At 36.4% G+C, this 18,532-nt stretch overlaps 2 protein-coding genes across 2 annotated transcripts in view; both read right to left on the reverse strand.

Moving 5' to 3' along the window:
• Nucleotides 1–840, reverse strand: part of LOC112054142 (1,5-anhydro-D-fructose reductase-like) — a 62,096-nt gene extending 61,256 nt beyond the window's left edge. The window contains exon 1 of the mRNA XM_052889702.1: nucleotides 688–840. Coding sequence (XP_052745662.1) covers nucleotides 688–732 — 45 coding nt within the window. The 5' untranslated portion in view covers nucleotides 733–840. The remainder of the gene's footprint in view (nucleotides 1–687) is intronic.
• A 1,458-nt stretch (nucleotides 841–2,298) lies between these two features.
• On the reverse strand, nucleotides 2,299–11,956 carry LOC112054146 (uncharacterized). Its single transcript, XM_052889889.1, has 9 exons — nucleotides 11,913–11,956; nucleotides 9,975–10,629; nucleotides 8,413–8,554; nucleotides 7,921–8,039; nucleotides 5,558–7,849; nucleotides 5,162–5,377; nucleotides 3,910–4,287; nucleotides 2,797–2,979; nucleotides 2,299–2,313 (listed from the first exon to the last, which is right to left on the reverse strand). The coding sequence occupies exons 1-9, from the start codon at nucleotides 11,954–11,956 to the stop codon at nucleotides 2,299–2,301; spliced, it is 4,044 nt and encodes a 1,347-aa protein (XP_052745849.1).
• Nucleotides 11,957–18,532: the final 6,576 nt, after the last annotated feature.

Below are 18,532 nucleotides of genomic sequence, written 5' to 3' on the forward strand. Positions count from 1 at the left end.
TCGATAAATAGGCTATCTCAGGACCAGTAGTTCCTGAGATTAGCGCGTTCAAACAAACTTTAAAGCTTTATAATATTGATTGATCGGCCCATTTTGATGGCACAAGAAAGCGACTCCTCCCTCCTTATAACAGAGGTGGGACGGAGGCCTGACCCCTAATTTAATCATAAATATATACAATTATTTTTAACTAAAAAAACACTTTTTATGTACAATGTTAGAAAGTAATTCAAATAATTCCGACTGTCCATGTAACACATCCTTTATCTATCCTTGCAGTTTGAAATACGTCATCGTATAAATGTCGATATCGACGAGATATTGCAACTGGCACTGCGCACTTCACTAGTAAGCTACTTCATGATATGGCTAGGTCATAATATAAGGATGCGATTTATAGAATACAATTCAAAATCTATTTATAAAAGAAATATTATTTACTCCGAAAATATTCATTCTAGAACACAATATGTTCCTTGAACATTTTAAATTAATTTTCCTAATTCCTTACAGGATATAACCCTAGAGCTATGGGTAATACTCCCGAGAGACTTAGTCTTTATTTAAACTAGATATGCAAGTAGATAACTCCGATATGCACTTCTTCCGTTATTTATTTACATAATACTGTAAAAAATCATTTTTCAAATAACAAAAACAAGTGGCAGCTCATTTGCCAAAACTTACGTAAACAATAATGAATATCACTAACACAGCACGTAATGACTTCATACTTTCACCGTCAAAACTAACTTCACAACGTTAAATAACAAACCAGCAAAGACTTCGTTTCAACAATTTGTAGTCATCCACTTTGTCTACCTGTAACTGTATACTTTTTAAACCACCCTCATTTTATATCTTTTACGAGTGACAATTGTTTTACTTCAATTGTGTGTGTGGGTAGCATAACGGTTTTGTTTTCTAGTCCTTTTGAGCTATTTGTGCTACCTATAGATTGCACGTGTTAGTAGATATATTTTGTAGAGCTAGTAGGTAGAATTTTTTTCCGTACACCAATAGTAAAACAAAAGTAATATTATATAGCCCAAAACCACCTGAAGCAGTGGTTTTTGCACATACTAGATTCTATACTTATTTTTAATTAAAACAGTATTTCTCTGTATTTATTTTTATTTAAAACAATAGATATTTCGTAGTCGTCGGTACCTAGGTCACTAGGTCCTGGTGTAGGTATAACAAACTCCATATATTGTAATGTGGAAAATGTTATTAAAATACGTTTCAATTTAGGAGCTGAACAAACACTGAGACCTTATTATATCTACTGTGCTGAGACTGTGTATTATCTATGCACTGAGAGATATTTTATAAATAAAAAGATAACTATATTCTATTTATTTAAATGATTTATTTAAATATTTTTGTTCTCATATGTCGAAACAGCACCATCTAGCATATTGCTTCAGAAGTTACTCCTTTAAGATCTGACGAATTGAGAAGTACGCCATCTATTGCTAGTATAAGGAAGTGGAACTATCCATATAGAATACTATTTTCATTTTGTTCTATTTTTCAGGAGAAATTTCTCCTTTTCCAAGACATCAGTCGAAGCAAAAATGCACAACTAGACTTGATAGACCTACGAGTACATAGTTATTTTAATAAACTGTCCTGAGTTCTCCTCCTACTAGCTCAAAGACTACATTATATTTATAGCTAATCCAGTAAACTTTAGAAAAACGAATGGATTTCTATAAATTATATATATATATATATATTAATTATAGTCGTTTCCGAGGCTTAGTGAAGCAAATAAAGAGCAATTAATTTTAAAAGAGCAATTAAATATAAGAAGAAGATTATGGTTTGTATGGTGTGGTGGTTACTAATAGCTATTTAGGTATTAATCAACGATTTTATGTGTATTAATACGATTTTCAAAGCGAAATAATAAATATTTTTATAATAAATTCCAAGTAAATCCAGGCAGCGCCATCTAGCACAAATTAAGAGTACTTCCATGTTAGAATACATTCGCAGCTGAGCCTACACGAACCAGTAAACTTGTGCAACGAGCGCCATTTATTGAAAACAATGTAAAGTGGATTTTTTTTAAATAAAATTAACTTTTTTATCTGAACAACAAAACGCGTCATAAGGAGGTGCGAAATAAATATTTCATCCGATTTCTTATTCTATCGTAGTTATGTATAAATATTGGACTTTGAGAGATCACTAATTCAATTGCAAATCACATGTACATGAATGCGATTGCTTCCAGTAATAATCAACGAATATAATTAAAAAAGTATAACAAAATACTTGCAATTCTTCTTAACCCAGAAATACCTATAAAGCACAGTATTGTGATTTAAAGATGTTTCCGGATAGAATAAATACGCCTTACAATGTCATCGTTACAATTACGTATAATTGCGTAATTGCAATTGAAAAACGCTAGGCGTTTCCGTAAACAGAGCGAAGATTACCTAGCATAGCAAACGCACCGCGGTTTGAGCCGCGTAGTTCCCGTTCCCATACGATTACAAAAATGAAATATAACGTTTATCACTCGCAAATAACGTGGCTTTTTATTGGTAAAGGAATTTTCATAACCGGTTGAGCAGATACAGAGATTATCCCTTACTACATCATAAACTTTACCTCTTTATAATATTGGTACAGATTACTCGGATAAATCGTGCGGGTGCCGGATCCAGAGAGAAAAACTGAGCAAACAGATTGGTGGACAACTTAACTCATTCTGAGACGAGACTCGTGCTCAACAGTGAACTAAATATGGGTTATTGATGTTAAAGATGTCCCGCTCACCTCGTACAAGGCGATCCTCTGCGACACGGAACCAGGGACGCCTCCGCCCGCCCTGTCTACCGAGCGCCCCGCCCGCTCGCCCCCCGCACTGAGCTGCGCCGCCAGCCGCCGCACGCGACCCCTGGTCTCCTCACCCTCCAGCTCCGCGAGAGACCAGGCACGCCGCAGCTCCAGCTCTAGCTCCTGGACAAACAAACATCATTGTCAGCAGGACCAGATTAGCCCATCGGGCAATGCGGGTAGGCGGGCTTCATCATAATCGTATCAGCCGATGGAGTCCACTGCAGGACATAGGCCTTTTTAGGCACTTCCAAACATCACGACACTGAGCCGCCTGCAGCCAGCGAATGTCTGCGACTCGCTTGATGTTTCGTCCACCTGGTGGGGGGTCAAGACTGCGCTTTTTAGTGAGAGGTCGCCATTCTAACAGCTTGGGATCCCAACGTCCCGCCCATTGCCACTTCAGCTACGCGACTCGTTGAGCTATGTCGGTGACTTTGGTTCTTCTGCGGATCTCCTCATTTCTGATTCGATCACGCAGAAATACTCCTAACATAACTCGCTCCATCGCCCGCTGTGTGATAATCTTAAATGTATGTGGATGTGGCTTAGGTTGGTAATGTTCAGTTCAAACGAATGTTTATGCCCAAGTCCTGCTGAGAATTTTATCTGAATATTTCTTAGAAAAAAGTATAAAGCAGTATCTCATTCATATAGACCTCTATTATGTACCGAAAGAGGTAAAGTTTGCGGTGTTCTTCAGGGCAATCTCATTTAACCTGCAATCTCGTATTTTTGCATTTCCCAAAGTTGCCGGGAAGGAATCGCTACGCAATAAATCAGGCCGCCTTTTGTGTCCTACTTTTATGATATACTTTTTTCTGTCTTGTTATTTGTTTTCACTTATGTTTTATTGTACAAATAAAGTATAAATAAATAATCAATCTCTGTATCTACTGAACCCATTTTGAAAATTATTTTACCACTAGAAAGCCTCGTTATTTGTGAGTGTCGTGGGCTATATTTTATCTCCGTATTCTCACGGGTACGGGAACTACACGGATTAAAGCGTGTAGCGTTGACTAGTCTCCTATATATAGAGTCATGACATACCTTTTGTCTTCTATATTCCTTCCATATTTCTAAACATGACGGTTCGTCGTCTTTCCCAGCAAGAACATAATTTTCTCCAGCGGGAAAACTAGATTGTGTCCGTCGCAGAGGTTTTCCTTCATTTATACTGTTAACTGTTTTAAACACACGCCTCGTTTCCATCACATTCGCTTTGTTTGAGTTTAAATTATTTGCTGTATTCTGTGGTATGTCTGTAACACTTGCAGTTTCAGGTTGTTCTACTGCGTTCTGGTTAATATCTGTCTTTAGAATCTCATTGACTACCTTCGGCTTATCGTTTGCTACGTTTTGTGTAGCAGCTTCTGAGTTCGTTATATTTAATTCGTTTTTCGACACCGTATCTGTTGACTCATTTCTCTGGAAAAGAAAATTGATTCATCAACACACACATGTTAATAAAATCTGTGATTTCAAAAGAAATAAAATACAAAATGTTTTCAAATTTTTGCCTGTCTGTTTGTCTGGGATAATCTCTGGAACGGGCTGAACTGATTTTAATAGAACTTTTACCGGAAGATAGAAAAAGTTAGTGCGTTACTTTCTATCCATGGCTCCCGCGGGTTTTGTGAACAACTGAATATCATGCGAGCGAAGTCGTCGTTCAATGCTTCCCAATCCTCATTAGAGGATCAGCATTTCTGGTAAAAAGGAGGGATTTTCTCAATTCGATCGCATATATATTTTTTATGTATGTTTGCGGATCATTTCGTCGTTTATAAACTACATGTTTTTAATAAATAGGTTATTAGGTTTAGGTGAGAGAATTGAGTGAGCCTGTTAACTGTATAGTCAAGCCATTGCATTGTTAGTTTAGTAAGGGGAGTATTAGTTAACTGTAAAAAACGTCTTTAACCCTACTACTAGTGGTTGCCAGTCCGTGATTTCACTCGTGCTTGACTCCTTGCCATATGATAGTTAGCGAGTTGAGTATCGACTGTTGTCTTGTACAAGTGTTCAAGTTAAAGTATTTTATGTAGGTAAAACTAAAGAAGCTAGGTTGTTTATAGTGTATACGAAATATAATTAAGTAAGTTTGATGTAGTAATGAGTGGCTAAATATACTGTAAAGTGATGTTATTATTGTTAAATGTTTAATTTATATAACTCTGATACTAACGTGTTCTTCGTATTTTAGAGTACGATTATAAGCTCTTTATCCCCTCTCCTATGAAGAGCCGTGCGCCGGTAAAGTAGGCTGATAGCATTGATAACAAACTGAATAGATACTTACTTCAAACAGAGCAATTTTGGAAATCACAGAAACTTCTGTCGGCAAGTCATCTACTTCTTTCTTCACTGTTCTGTGATCTTTCGAATCCAATCGACTTATTACTCTGCTGACTTTCCCTTTTAGAAGAATGATATCTTCTTCTTCTTTATCTTCTATATTTGTACTTATGGAGGACGAGTCTTCTGATTTGATATTCTTTTCTTTTTCTAAATCTTTCTGGACATTATTTGCCTCGTTAATGTTTATTGTTTGTAAATTATTAGTTATTTTAGTGTCAGAAATTACAATTTCTTTAGGAATATCAGGCGTATTCAAGGATTGATTATTTTTTTTATACTTTGACTGTAGATTATATTTTTTCTGATTAAAATCACTCTTTGCATGCATATTTTCAACTGTAGCTGGGATAGTACCAGGAGTCTGTGTGTCACATGGTCTATGATTCGAATCAGATGCAATCTTCATCCATTTGTTTTTAGTTTCAGTATATAAACTTTCTGTTTGTGATTTATCATCTATAATAGTTCTAGTATCTGTTTGTGGCTTGGTATCATTTACAGTAGTTTCAGGATTTAATTTGACCTTGTTATTAATATCTGCTTCAAATTTGTTATCATCTGGTTTATCTTCGGTTTCATTTTTATTTCTAAAATATTGTACGGAAAACTTAGGTTCTTTGACTATTGAATTGGTTGATTTTTGTTCTGCTTTTATTTCCTTTTCCTTTGTTTTGATTACAACCGTGTCTTTGTTAATAATCTTTTTACTATTACTAATATTATCAGATGTTGGACTCGTGGGATATCTATTTTCATTTTGTGTTGGGTGTACTCTTATATCTGTTATTTTAATAGGATTAGCTTTGGTCGACACACACATACTGCCAGTGTCTATTTTCTTTATTAAACTCTGTGTGGTTGACACAATTTCTTTTGGTGCTGGTACATTATAATCTTTGTTTTCTTTTAACTGAGAAACATTACTATGAGATTTAATGGTATTATATTCACTTTTTTTAGGACTCGATATATTTTGTAATACATCTACATCTTTTTTTGCTACATCGGTTTCCTTTTCATATTTTGTTATTGTCCTTGGTATAGTAGGCATATCGTGAATTAAATTTTCAATTGCCTTTACGTTTTTAGTGTTTTCAGAGGTCTTGCTTTCTTGTAACAGGTAAGATTGTTTTGTTCCTATCTGTTTATCAATTTCTGGAGATCCTGGAATTTGACTTTCTCGTTTGTAAAGTTTATCTGACTGAAGGAGAAGTGTAGCAGATTTAATTTCGTGTGTCACACTATGGGGCAGAGATTGTTGCACTTTTTTGTCTGTACCCTCTTCAGTTTTATTAGACGTAGTCTGGTTAAATATATTCTCTGTAATATTAATCTTTGTCGGATGTTTGTTTATAGTCACGGAGTTTATTTTCGTTGCTCTATTTTCTTTTGAATTAAGCGCAACAGGAATTTTGCATTTTGTCATATCTTTTAAGTTATCACTTGTTTTTTCTGATTTTGTAACAATCTTTTTTGATGTCGCTATTACATCAAGTTTATTTATTTCTATACTGGTTTGTGTAGTCACTGTTTTAATTTTACTTGTGTCAAAGCTATCAAGTGATTCAACATTCTTTACTGATAAAATATTAGAATAAATATTAGAGTTTGTGTCTAAAGTCTTGTGTGTACTAACATCTGCATTTGCGATAGTTGCTAAACTTTCAACAGCAATTTCGCGTCTTGAACATGTTTTATTGACATCATCAAAGTTTTCTAATTTTGTAATATTTGCACTGGCCCCAGGCTCGAGTTTTTTTATTTCTATACTTGTTTGTGTTGTTACTGTTTTTACTGAAGTTTTGTTTTTTTCAACATTCTTGTTTGAAAGGATGTCAGAATGAATGCCAATATTTGGTTCATTTATTTTAGTTGTACAAATATTTTCAGTTTTATCAGTTTCAAAATAAGAAACATCATTCGTCGTAGTTACTGGTTTCATAACAACGTTGTCTGTTGATGCGGTTATGTTAACTTTATTTGTTTCGACACTCATTTGTTTAGTTATTGTTTTGACTTCAATAGTGTTGCTAGATTGGGACTCATCACTGTTTGTGGAAAGAACGTCGGAATGAACGCATGTGTTACTTACATTTGTTTTAGTAGTATCGATGTTACTTTTATCAGTTTCAATATTGGGTTTCAAAAGTATTTCTTTTGATACTGATACAAGTATCTTACCCTTGAAATCTTCTGTATTAGATCTTTTTAGCAAGTTTTTTCTATCACTTGGCGGCGGTATTACAATATCATGCTCGCTCCTGCGTTTGAGTAGTGGTATTTTACTCTTTGGTTTCTCGACAACAATCGGTTGGACGTTGTTCTCATCGTACGCGTGTATAATTTCTTCAAATTTTGATTCTAGTTTTATTGGATCACTAATTTTTTCTGGTGACGGCACGTTATTCAAAGTTTCATTTTCTATAATTTCTTCGTATATTTTGTCAAATTCATCATCTATTCTTGGAGACTCTACATCTTCTGATGTCTTGTTTTCTATAAAATTGTTTTGGTTGTTTTGTAGCGGGGTATTTATATCATATATTTTTGGCAAATCTACTTTTTGTGGCGGGGTTTTTACATCCTTTAGCTTCGGAATAGATGAATGCAGTTGCTTTCCTGTGGGTATCTAAAAAAAATAATGTAACATGAAAAAAGGATAAAATGATGGAAAAATTAAAAAATATGAAGTTATCTAACCTTGTTTTCTTCCTGTTTAAGTTTTTCTTCTTTCTCTTTCCTTATTCTCTCTACGACCTGCTTCAACCTTAGCTTCGGTATTTTTGTTTGAGTCTTCTTCAAATCCTTGCTGTGTTCACCTATAAAATCAAAATCAAGTTCTATTTGTGTTATTTCATTTTACAGTATCCGTAGCTCTTAGTTAGAGGCTAGAATCCGCAAAGTATTGAGTTTATTTTCATTACCCACTTAGTTGAAGGGCAAAGGGCCATGTTTAAACATGACATATGTTCTCCTTTATCTATACTTATATTATAAATGCGAAATTTAGTCTCTCTTTTCACGGCTAAATCACTGAAACGATTTGAATTTAATTTGTTGATATAGAGATAAATTGGACAAAGAAGCAGAACGTAGGTTACTTTTTATTCTGGAAAACATTCAAGGTTTCTGTGGGATTTGTAAAATTACAGAATTTAACACGTATTTAGTCGTCCGTTAGTTTAAATTTACCTTTAGTTAGTTCCTGTTCACCGTCTCCTGTCTGTTTGTCTGTCCTCATCGCCACAGCCAGCACTTCGCTATGTATGACACTATGTGCGTCACCCGGCTCGCCCTGTTCTGCGGTTGTTAATTTTCTCACCGTTGTAACATCCTGAAAAGTGAATCGTACTTAGTCAGACAAAGCCAGACGATTATGTCTTGTTTTAGTATAGTAATTTTAGACTGACTATAGACTGCCGCCTCGTTGGTAAAGTGCATGTCGCTTCGGATCACGAACTCCTGGATTACACTCTGAAATATTGAGTTTTTTTCTCAATTTTTATCCCGGAATTTTAAAATTCGTGATGTTATTTATGTTATTATTAACCCTTGATTCTGATGATTCAAGATTTGGCGCTGTCAGGAGAGAGGAGAGGCGGAATAAACGCACTAACATGCTACCTTATAATTCATTGTAACTCAAAAATATTATGCCTCAGAGTCGTTCTTGTAAGTATTTATTTATTTAAACTTTACTTAATTACACATCAGAAAAGTAGGTACTTGTAATTTGTTATTACTATATAACAAGCAAAAGGCGACCTTGTCACTAAGAGCGATTTCTTCAAGGATACCTTATCTTCTTCATTTTGTTCAAGTCGAGAGTGTGGCAGCCTATATGTGAAAAGCCTTGCTATTTTTATCCTAATGATAGAAACCTCCAAACACGTGTAACATGACTGTTTTCAAATTCTTTAACATTAACATGAAATACTAATAACTGATGGAACAACTAAATGGTTCAGCTAATGGTAAGAGATGCCACAGCTAAAAAGTGCCGCCTTGTATCCATCCATCCACTTAAGACGTAGGTGTTTAGTTTTCCTTTTTTATTTTATTTTTGCAAGTTAGCTTTCGACTACAATCTCACCAATCTCAAGTCTTTCCTACTCGTGATTACATCGATAATCATAACCGGTTCCGATATGTTATGATTATCGATTAAAGAAGGTTCCGGTTGACGTCAGAGACAATAAATAACTCAAATGAATCAAGTACTTTAATTATTTTTATTTATTACGTAGCAGACGCCGCGCGTTACACCCGCGTGGTTCCCGTTCCCGTAGGTTTACGGAGATTAAATATAACCTATAGCACTCGGGGATAGTGTAGCTACCCAACAGTGAAAGATTTTTCCAAATCGGTTCAGTAGTTTCAGAGCCTATTCAATGCAAACAAACAATCATATCTTTGCTCTTTTTATTATTAGTGTAGATAATATGGTGACAAATTGATCTAGGTGTCAGGAGCTAGCACTTATTTAGTCCAAAGGATAAGCCTCGACATCCAGAGGGGTAGAAGCGCCTTGTGGGTACCTTGCCCATTTTGGAGTCATTAAGCAGGAATGTAAAATAAAGCAAGTTCTGAATATTTGTGTTAATATATACCATCATCGTTTAATGCATAAAATGGATGTATTTTAATTGAAACTATAGCATTTATTTCTTATATCCGTACTCTAGCTTCTGCACTTGAGTCACTACGGTTTTCCCTGGAAGGCTTTGCTTCTTAAAGAGATGCTGGAACCTTACCGAGATGTCTTCGGAGACTACCACCCTCTGCATCTTCAGGTCTCCCTTCGTCAGCGTCGTCTCCTCTTTGATCACTGTTATGACTGGAGAATACACGACGTTCCCAACTGCTTCTGCTGTAGCTTCTTCTGTTGAATTATCGTTGGTTCCTTCATCTTCATTTGAAGTTTTAGTTTTGTCATTTGATAATGAATTTTCATTATCGTTTTTGTTTTCTGATTTTGTAATATCTTCATTTTTTTTAGCTACTTCTGTATCTACTTCATCTTTTTCTTTGTTCTCAAATGTTAGTAAATTATCTTCTGGGTTTTTGTCAAGTGATTTGATGTATTCGATTAAAATATCTTTGTTTTCTTTATCTCTGACTGCATCTACAACTGGTGTTTTGTATTTATCTGCTGATAAATTATCATTTTTGCTGACGTTTAGTGATCTCTCAGGTACGATGTCTATCCCTTCTTTGGTTTTATCTGTTAAATCGTTCGTAGTGAACTTTGTTTCTTCTATTTGTGGTTTTTTAGAGTTTTCTGCATGTTTGTCATCCCTTACATCACTGGTATCAGTGTTTGCGTTAGCTGTTCTCAAGAGCTGTTGCAGCGGCACTTGAGACTCTATTGGTGAATCGGTTGGTTGTTCCGACATCGTGATTTCGGATCTGAAAAAAAAACATGGCGTTTCAACATTCAAAAAATTCAATTTAAAGCTCGGATTACAAGCAGTTTTGAAACGTCAGTTGACTATTTGTAAACATTCTACCACCGGTTCGGAAGGCAGGTATTGCTGTGAAGAGCCGACAATAAACAGTTGCTCTTTTTATAAAAAACAAACAGTAATATGATTTACAATTATCAGACTATTCATCATAACATCATCATTACAGCTTGCATCCGTCCCATGGATATAAGCCTTTCCACACACACACACACACACACGATCCTCCACCTTCCTCATCCAGCCACTTCCCACTACCTTCTTGATCTCGTCGGACCATCTAGCCTGCCCTAGCCATCTGGAGGGCGTCTGCCCTAGCCATTAAAAGGTTCATAAGGTTCTGAATTTCGTATCGTTATAAGAGCAGGGTACGATCATTAACAACTGATAGTGGTCATAAAGTAATTCAAAATTATCACCCTCATCGCACCATTCCACATTGGAGTAGTTTGGTGGGTCTAAGCTCAACATCCCCCTGCTACAAGGAACGAGGTTTGGCCAAGCTGTGGGCTATTTAATGCTGATAATGAAGTAGTACTCAACAGCCATGTTTTTTACACATTTAATGATGGCTACTTGTGTTATCTGATAACATTCGCTATTGATTGATTATTGATTGTGTTTATTATGATAATTATTCTGTTACTATTATTACATTACATTGAGCTGGAGTTAAGAACCAAAGTCACCGACATAGCTCAACGAGTCGCGAAACTGAAGTGGCAATGGGCGGGGCACATAGTTCGAAGAGCCGATCACGTTGAAGATCCAAGGTGCTGGAGTGGCGACCCCGCACTAGAAAGCGCAGTGTTGGCCGACCCCCCACCAGGTGGACTGACGACATCAAGCGAGTCGCAGACATTCGCTGGCTGCAGGCGGCTCAGTATCGTGATGTTTGGAAGTGCCTACAAAAGGGCTATGTCCTGCAGTGGACTCATTTCCATCTCAATCCTTTAAGTAGTTTTTGTGTAAAAAAATAGTTTAGCCTAGGGAGGGGGGGGGTTGGTTGTTTGCATTGAGTATGCTCTTGAAACTACTGAACCGATTTAAAAAATTATAGAATTATAGTTCTCGATCTTATTACAATGTTTTCATTGATTAGCGGAGCCAGTCACGCTTTGACAATTACGCAAGCAACCAATCGCATAGCTATCGTCGACAAACGGAGTTTTTAGTCGCTTACATAAAAATAAATGAAAACAAAAGACAAAAAGAAAACGAACTCACGTGTGGAGGAACTTGAGCAGAGTGCTGTGACCGACGCCCGCCATGCCGCGCTTATCGCGATAGCGGGCGCGATACCGGCCCGATAGCGCGCGCCATCGCTCGCGGATAAGGGTGGCTTTGCGTCCGACGTGCGATACTGTAAGGCTGCCTTTACACTAGAAACTAGATCATGATCAAATCAACTTATAAATCAAAATTAATTTTATTTCAAGTAATTTAGTTTACCTGCTTATGCTTATACATACATTATGTAGCAGTAAATTAAATATTACTATCCTGCAGTCGTCCTGCGATTCCTACGTAGTTCCCGATCCCTTTGGAATACGGGAATAAAATATGACATTCACAAATAATGTGGCTTTCTGTTGTTAAAAAAATATTTCAAAATCGGTCCAGTAGATCCAGAGATTACCCCCTACAACCTCACAACTCTTTATAATCATCACTTCAACCCTTATTCGGCTCACAACTGAGCTCAAGTTTAATCTCAGAATGAGATTAGACTAATAGTCCACCACGCTGGCCCAATGCGGATTGGCAGACTTCACACACGCAGAGAATTAAGATAATTCTCTGGTATGCAGGTTACCTCACGATGTTTTCCTTCACCGATTGAGAGACGTGATATTTAATTTCTTAAAATGCACACAACTGAAAAGTTGGAGGTGCATGCTTCGGACCAGATTCGAAGCTACGTCCTCCGGAATCGGAGGCAGAGGTCATATCCACTGGGCTATCACGGCTTTATGTATGTAATTATCATAATAATAAAATCGAATGTCCAAGCTTCTAAATAAAATCAAATACATACCTATTTTGTTTCATAACTTAGTAAACTGAATAGATTTTACTTATTATTAATTAAAAAACGTCAGTAAGACTTGTTTTTTTTTAATTAATTTTGACTCTATAAACTACTTAGCGAACCTCACGTTGTTTCACCCGCGTAATTCACATTCCCGTAGGAATACGAGGATAAAATATAGCCTCTGTTACTCGCTGATAATGTAGCTTTTCATTGGTGGAGAAAAATTCAAATCGATCAAATAGCTTCAGAGTTTATTCGAACAAACAAACTATCATTATAATTTATTCGGGATTTTACATAAACACAACTTACATTAATCAATCTCTAACGGATGCAATGTCCAAGTTCAACTTTAACTTTGACCTTTTTAACACAAACTATCCCAGTTATATAACCACCGACCCGGCACACAACACAACACAAGCGAAGCGCGCGCGGTTTTGTGTTTTGTGACACCTGACTTGTGTTCAGGGTTGTCACCTTCTACCGGACTGCGTAACGTAAGGTTATGTTTATCAGTGTATGTTTGTTTGTTTATTTGTAGCGCCGAAGACTAAACGCGAGAGCCAATTTTGTTGATTCTTACGTCAATCATTTAGTCTTAGTCGTAAATGTGTGTAAAGCTATCAGTATAGTATAGTAATCTATGGAAAGGAAATAAAGGAAAGACCTGATTGAGTTTGTTGTGGGCTTTTCTCGGACCAAGGTGCTTTGGGACCCCTTTTCTTTTCAAGTTGTCGACTAATTATTATCACCATTATCTTATAACCTGACATTTCGAAAGAGCTTGTAAACTAGGTCTAATTGAAATAAATGAATATTGACTGTTGACTATGACGATAATTATATTAGTAATCACAATTTAAAGTGTCGGCAACCAGACTTTATATTGTAAAAAATAATTAATAAGTTTGTCATGCAGTTACGAGTAAGTTAATGTTTTTTTTTCAAATAAGTACTTGCTTCGGCAAAATATAATGATCAATATCTGGGTATGTTTATTGTTTTATTTGGTATATTGTCATTTTGTATATTAAACGCTAGTTTATATGTCATACTTAACACTAATTATATACATACAAATAAAACAAGTTATAAATAAACAAGTTGTTTTATAAAACTTCTTAAAATTTAGAGTTACATTTTCGTAATCCAAAAATAAAGTAAAATACTGATTAAGTTCGAGTGGCAGCCCTAGCGCTGCTATCAGCTGATAGGGACAAAGATTGTGATATTGATTGCGACGAATACTTCGCCTGATAGCGACCACACTTACCTTTCGTTTTTTTGATCGTTTCTATTCAACATTATTTACATTTTTTAACATATTTATAATACAACTAGCTCACGCCACGCGGTTTCACCCGAGTGGTTCCCGTTCCTGTAGGAATACGGGGATAATACATAGCCTATAGCCTTCCTCGGTAAATGGGCTATCTAACACTGAAAGAAATTTTCAAATCAGACCAGATCCTGAGATTAGCGCGTTCAAACAAACAAACTCTTCAGCTTTAAAGATAGATAGATGATGGCTAATTTAACAGAAAAAATCACCCTCCCATCCTTAGCGATAGAAAAATAACTTTATACGGCCATAATATTACGGGATTAAGATCAAAAATCAAAAAAAAAAATCAAAAATTCATTTATTTCAAGTAGGCTCAGTTTACAAGCACTTTTGACACGTCAGTTGACTATTTGTAAAGATTCTACCACCGGTTCGGAAGGCAGGTTCTGCTGAGAAGATACCGGCAAGAAACTCAACAGTTGCTTTTAAAAAAAAAATCATATAATAATATTATAATTACAATTGACGACAACATTACAATTTCTTATAGTTTTACTTCCTGTGTGAATTGTGAAACTACACTATTCCCGAGTGCTATAGACTATATTCTAACCCCGTATTTCTACGGGAACCATGTATAAAATACAATAAGTCCAAGTATAAAACTCTGTTTCGTTCTTCACATTATAACTGCTGTAGCCAAAGTCAATGTAATCGTCAAAGAGCTCAGCCAAGTATTCAGTTTGTTATCACCATCGCACAGCTCTCAGCTAGCGGGGGAAAGAGAAGTGATCGCTTAAATGAAATCAGCGAGTGATCCGCGCTCATTGAGAGCCTTGCCGCGTCACGGGGGGGGGGGTAACTGGGGTTAAGGGGGCATCAGGGGGTAGCAGGGGGTAGTTAGGGGGTAGCAGGGGTGCTCAATTAGTGAACAATGCCGCCTGTTGAGCGCAGAGCGTGGCGCGCCGCCTCCGCAGCCATCATGAATTATACCATTATCTATACTAGAAGACACTTCGCGGTTTCAGCCGCGTAGTTCTTGTTCCCGTGGGAAGGCAGAGTTGAAATATAGCCCATGTTACTTGTTGGTAATGTAGATTTTCATTGGTGAAATAATTTTTAATATGGGTCTAGTAGTTTATAAGTTAAATCGTAGCAAACAAAGATAAAATCAAATCTTACCTTTTTTTGATTTCTAGAAATAATGGTTACAATGAAAGTTTGATTTTTTCGCGGACGTAGTCGCATGCATCCACTAGTATATAAGCATAAACAAGTGTGCAAAGGCGGCCTTATTGTATATATATCTACCATTCGGCAGTCTTGTGACATGCCACTTGGATATTTAATTTTCATTCACACATCCTCGTCAATAACAACATAGTTTAGGAGCTAGCGGTGAAATGACCGGGTCGAAAGCATTTACAATTATTTTAAGATTGTTTTTTAAAATAATAGGAAATTCTTTTGATTTATTCATGTTTAGGTATGCTAGATGATATGAAAGAGTTCTAGGCTTACCTTTTAACTATGTTTTAGTACTAGTAGTGGTTTAATAGAAACTAAATAGATCTGAGGTAAATAGGGCTGTCGAAAAAAGTCTTCAATTAATTCGAAGTGTTAAAAATTCAAGTTTGTCTTGATTTTTCCATTTTTATTTGTTTTTATTCGATAAAAAGGATCAGAAACTGTAGACTTTAGTAATAACGCATCCAGAAAATGTGTCAAATTTTGATTTGCTCGCAAATGATCTGCTACGGGCAGTTAGCATACCTTTGATTCATTTTTGCGCCTCATTATTTTCCAGGTAAAAACTCCAGAATCGTTTTTGAAAAATATCGAGAACTCTAGAACTAACCTATACGCGAAGAGTTTTTACGTTACGTTGTAGTTACGTTATAATAATAAACCAATAACGTATTTGTGGGCCTCAAATAAATGCATATGAATACAGCAACTGATATAACGTTGACCAGCTCCTACACTATCAGCGACGAGATCAATTTGCGATCGCGTGCGAGCGACAGCTTCTCTCGACTCGTCCACCAGTTGATCTGCATTGTGAGCGGCTGCCAGTACCTATTTACCTAAGTCCCTTTAAATTGAAGTAAAACTCCCCAAATTGGGGAAACAAAATATCACAGTTACCCATTAAATTCCCCAAACTGTTAACCCTCGATGTCACCTGGTAGTTTCTGGTCCCGTGAGAATATGGGATAAAATATAGCCTATGACACTCACAAATAACGTGGCTTTTTAAATCGGTTCTGTGGATCTAAAGATTACCCTGTACAACACTAGAAACTTTCATCATTATCAACCCATATTCTCACTGCTGAGCTCAATCTTCCTCTCAGAATGACGGGTTATGCCAATAGTCCACCATGCTGCCGGATTGACAGACTTTACACATGCAGAGAACTGAAAAAATTCACATGTATGCAGGTTTCCTCACGATGTTTTTCCTTCACCATTTGAGACACGTGATACTTAATTTCTTAAAATGCACACCAGTGAATAGTTGGAGGTGCATGCCCCGGAATCGGAAGCAGAGTTCATATCCACTGGGCTATGACGGCTCAAATAAACTTTTAAAACTTTACCTCTATTAGTATATAGATTTATTATACAAACATTTTAGACATTTTGTTTTGTTATAACAGTTTCCTTAAAACCAATACATTTAAATGTAGTCTCCCCGATTGAGTTGAAATTCCCCATGATTTGGGAATTTCCCACAAGTTGGCAATACTAGGAGAGTGGGGTGGAGAGAGTAAGTGAGAAGGGGAGACAGGGGTAGCATGGTAGCACGGGGTCAGAGGGGGAAACTATTCGCAAATGATAAACGTTCTCACTTCCCATTCGATTGAGTTCTAAACAACTCTCAATTCAATTGACACTTGTTGATTATCTTTTTAATGTACCCATGTGTGACTAGTTACTAGTGAAATCAGTTTTTTACCTATCCTGCAGGAACTATGGAATTTTTCAGGATGAAACGTAGTCTATGCTCTGCTACAAGGTCCATTTTATCTGTATACCAAAAAACATCCAAATCGATGTGAAAAGGTCGAAGACAGACTGACTTATTATTGCATTTACAATATATGTATGGATATTATGTAAAAGTTAAGTTTTTTCTAAACCAGTATTATAAAGAGGCAATAGTTGATTGTTTGTTTACAACGAATGGGCTTCGAAAAAACTGGACCGATTTCAAAAAGCTAAATCTTCACCGTAATCTTGAAAATTCTGAAAATTCCCCAGAAGAAAGAGAAGCTCATACACTGTTCCACTTAGGACTCGAACCTAGAACCGCATGAAGTCACATAGGCACCACCACCAAGGCAGAGCAAGATCTAGGGTCTGAAATATAAGGAAATCAAAACATTGTGTACAGCAGGAGTCGAACCCCGGTCCCCGCTGCGTGCGTGCGGAGAGCGCGTGCCGACGTGCCGACGTGCCGACGTGCCGACGTGCCGGCGGCGGAATGAGGCGCTTATTAAATAGCCCGCGTGCCGCGCGCGCCGACGCGTGGCGGGTGACCACGACACACTAGCGCTTGGGGGACACTCGCAGAACCTTGCGATTATATCCGTGTAATTTCTCTTCCCGTAGGAATATGGGGATATAATATAGCCTTTAGCACTCGGGGATAGTGTAGCTAGCATCAGTGAAAGAAGTTTAGTAGTTTCAGAGCCTATTCAATGCAAACAAACAACCAAATCTTTCCTGTTTATAATATTATTCTAAATAATATATACATAACATATTATTAGTAGATATCTTGCGGTATCACCCACGTACTTACCATTCCTGTGGGGATACGGGAATAAAATATAGCCTACTCTCACAAATAACGCGGCTTTCTATTGGTAAAAAAAATTCAAATTCAGTATATTACGATATCACAACTCTAATAATTAAAAAAACACACAAACTTTACCTCTTCATGGAATTAGTTTGGAAAAAACATTATAAAACAAAATCCTTAACCGCGTGTGTTCGCGGTAAATTCGAAAAATACATTCTTCTGAAAAATTTAAAGATTTGCAGGCTGTGCGGGCGTCTGCTTTACTCATTACAAAATTATACTAAATAAGACATCTTTAATTTAAGATTTGATTTTTTATTAATAATCTCGTGAAATCGTACAGTTTAGATCATCTTGTCAGACTTCGTCCACATTAATTTTTTCGGAAATTCCATGGGAAACATAGATTTTTCGGTGTATAAAGTATATTTTGTTCAATAACATTTTATAAATTCCAGTAAGAGTTTTTAAGATAATAAAATAGAAGAAAGGTATCGTGTGAATTGAGCATAAACACTTGAGAAAAACAGTTATTTGTAAAACACAGACATACTTGTAAACACTTTTATTTATGTGGAACGGTGGATCTGTAAAATTTTTAATACACACAATAAAGTCGCGAGTATATTATAAATCAAGGAATGTCTCAGTTTTCCCTCGCACATAGTCAACCTACAATTCAATTACATTTATCGACAAGGATCAAACGA

This window comes from Bicyclus anynana, chromosome 26 (assembly GCF_947172395.1).
Source record: "Bicyclus anynana chromosome 26, ilBicAnyn1.1, whole genome shotgun sequence".
In the NCBI taxonomy this organism is placed as follows: domain Eukaryota; kingdom Metazoa; phylum Arthropoda; class Insecta; order Lepidoptera; family Nymphalidae; genus Bicyclus; species Bicyclus anynana.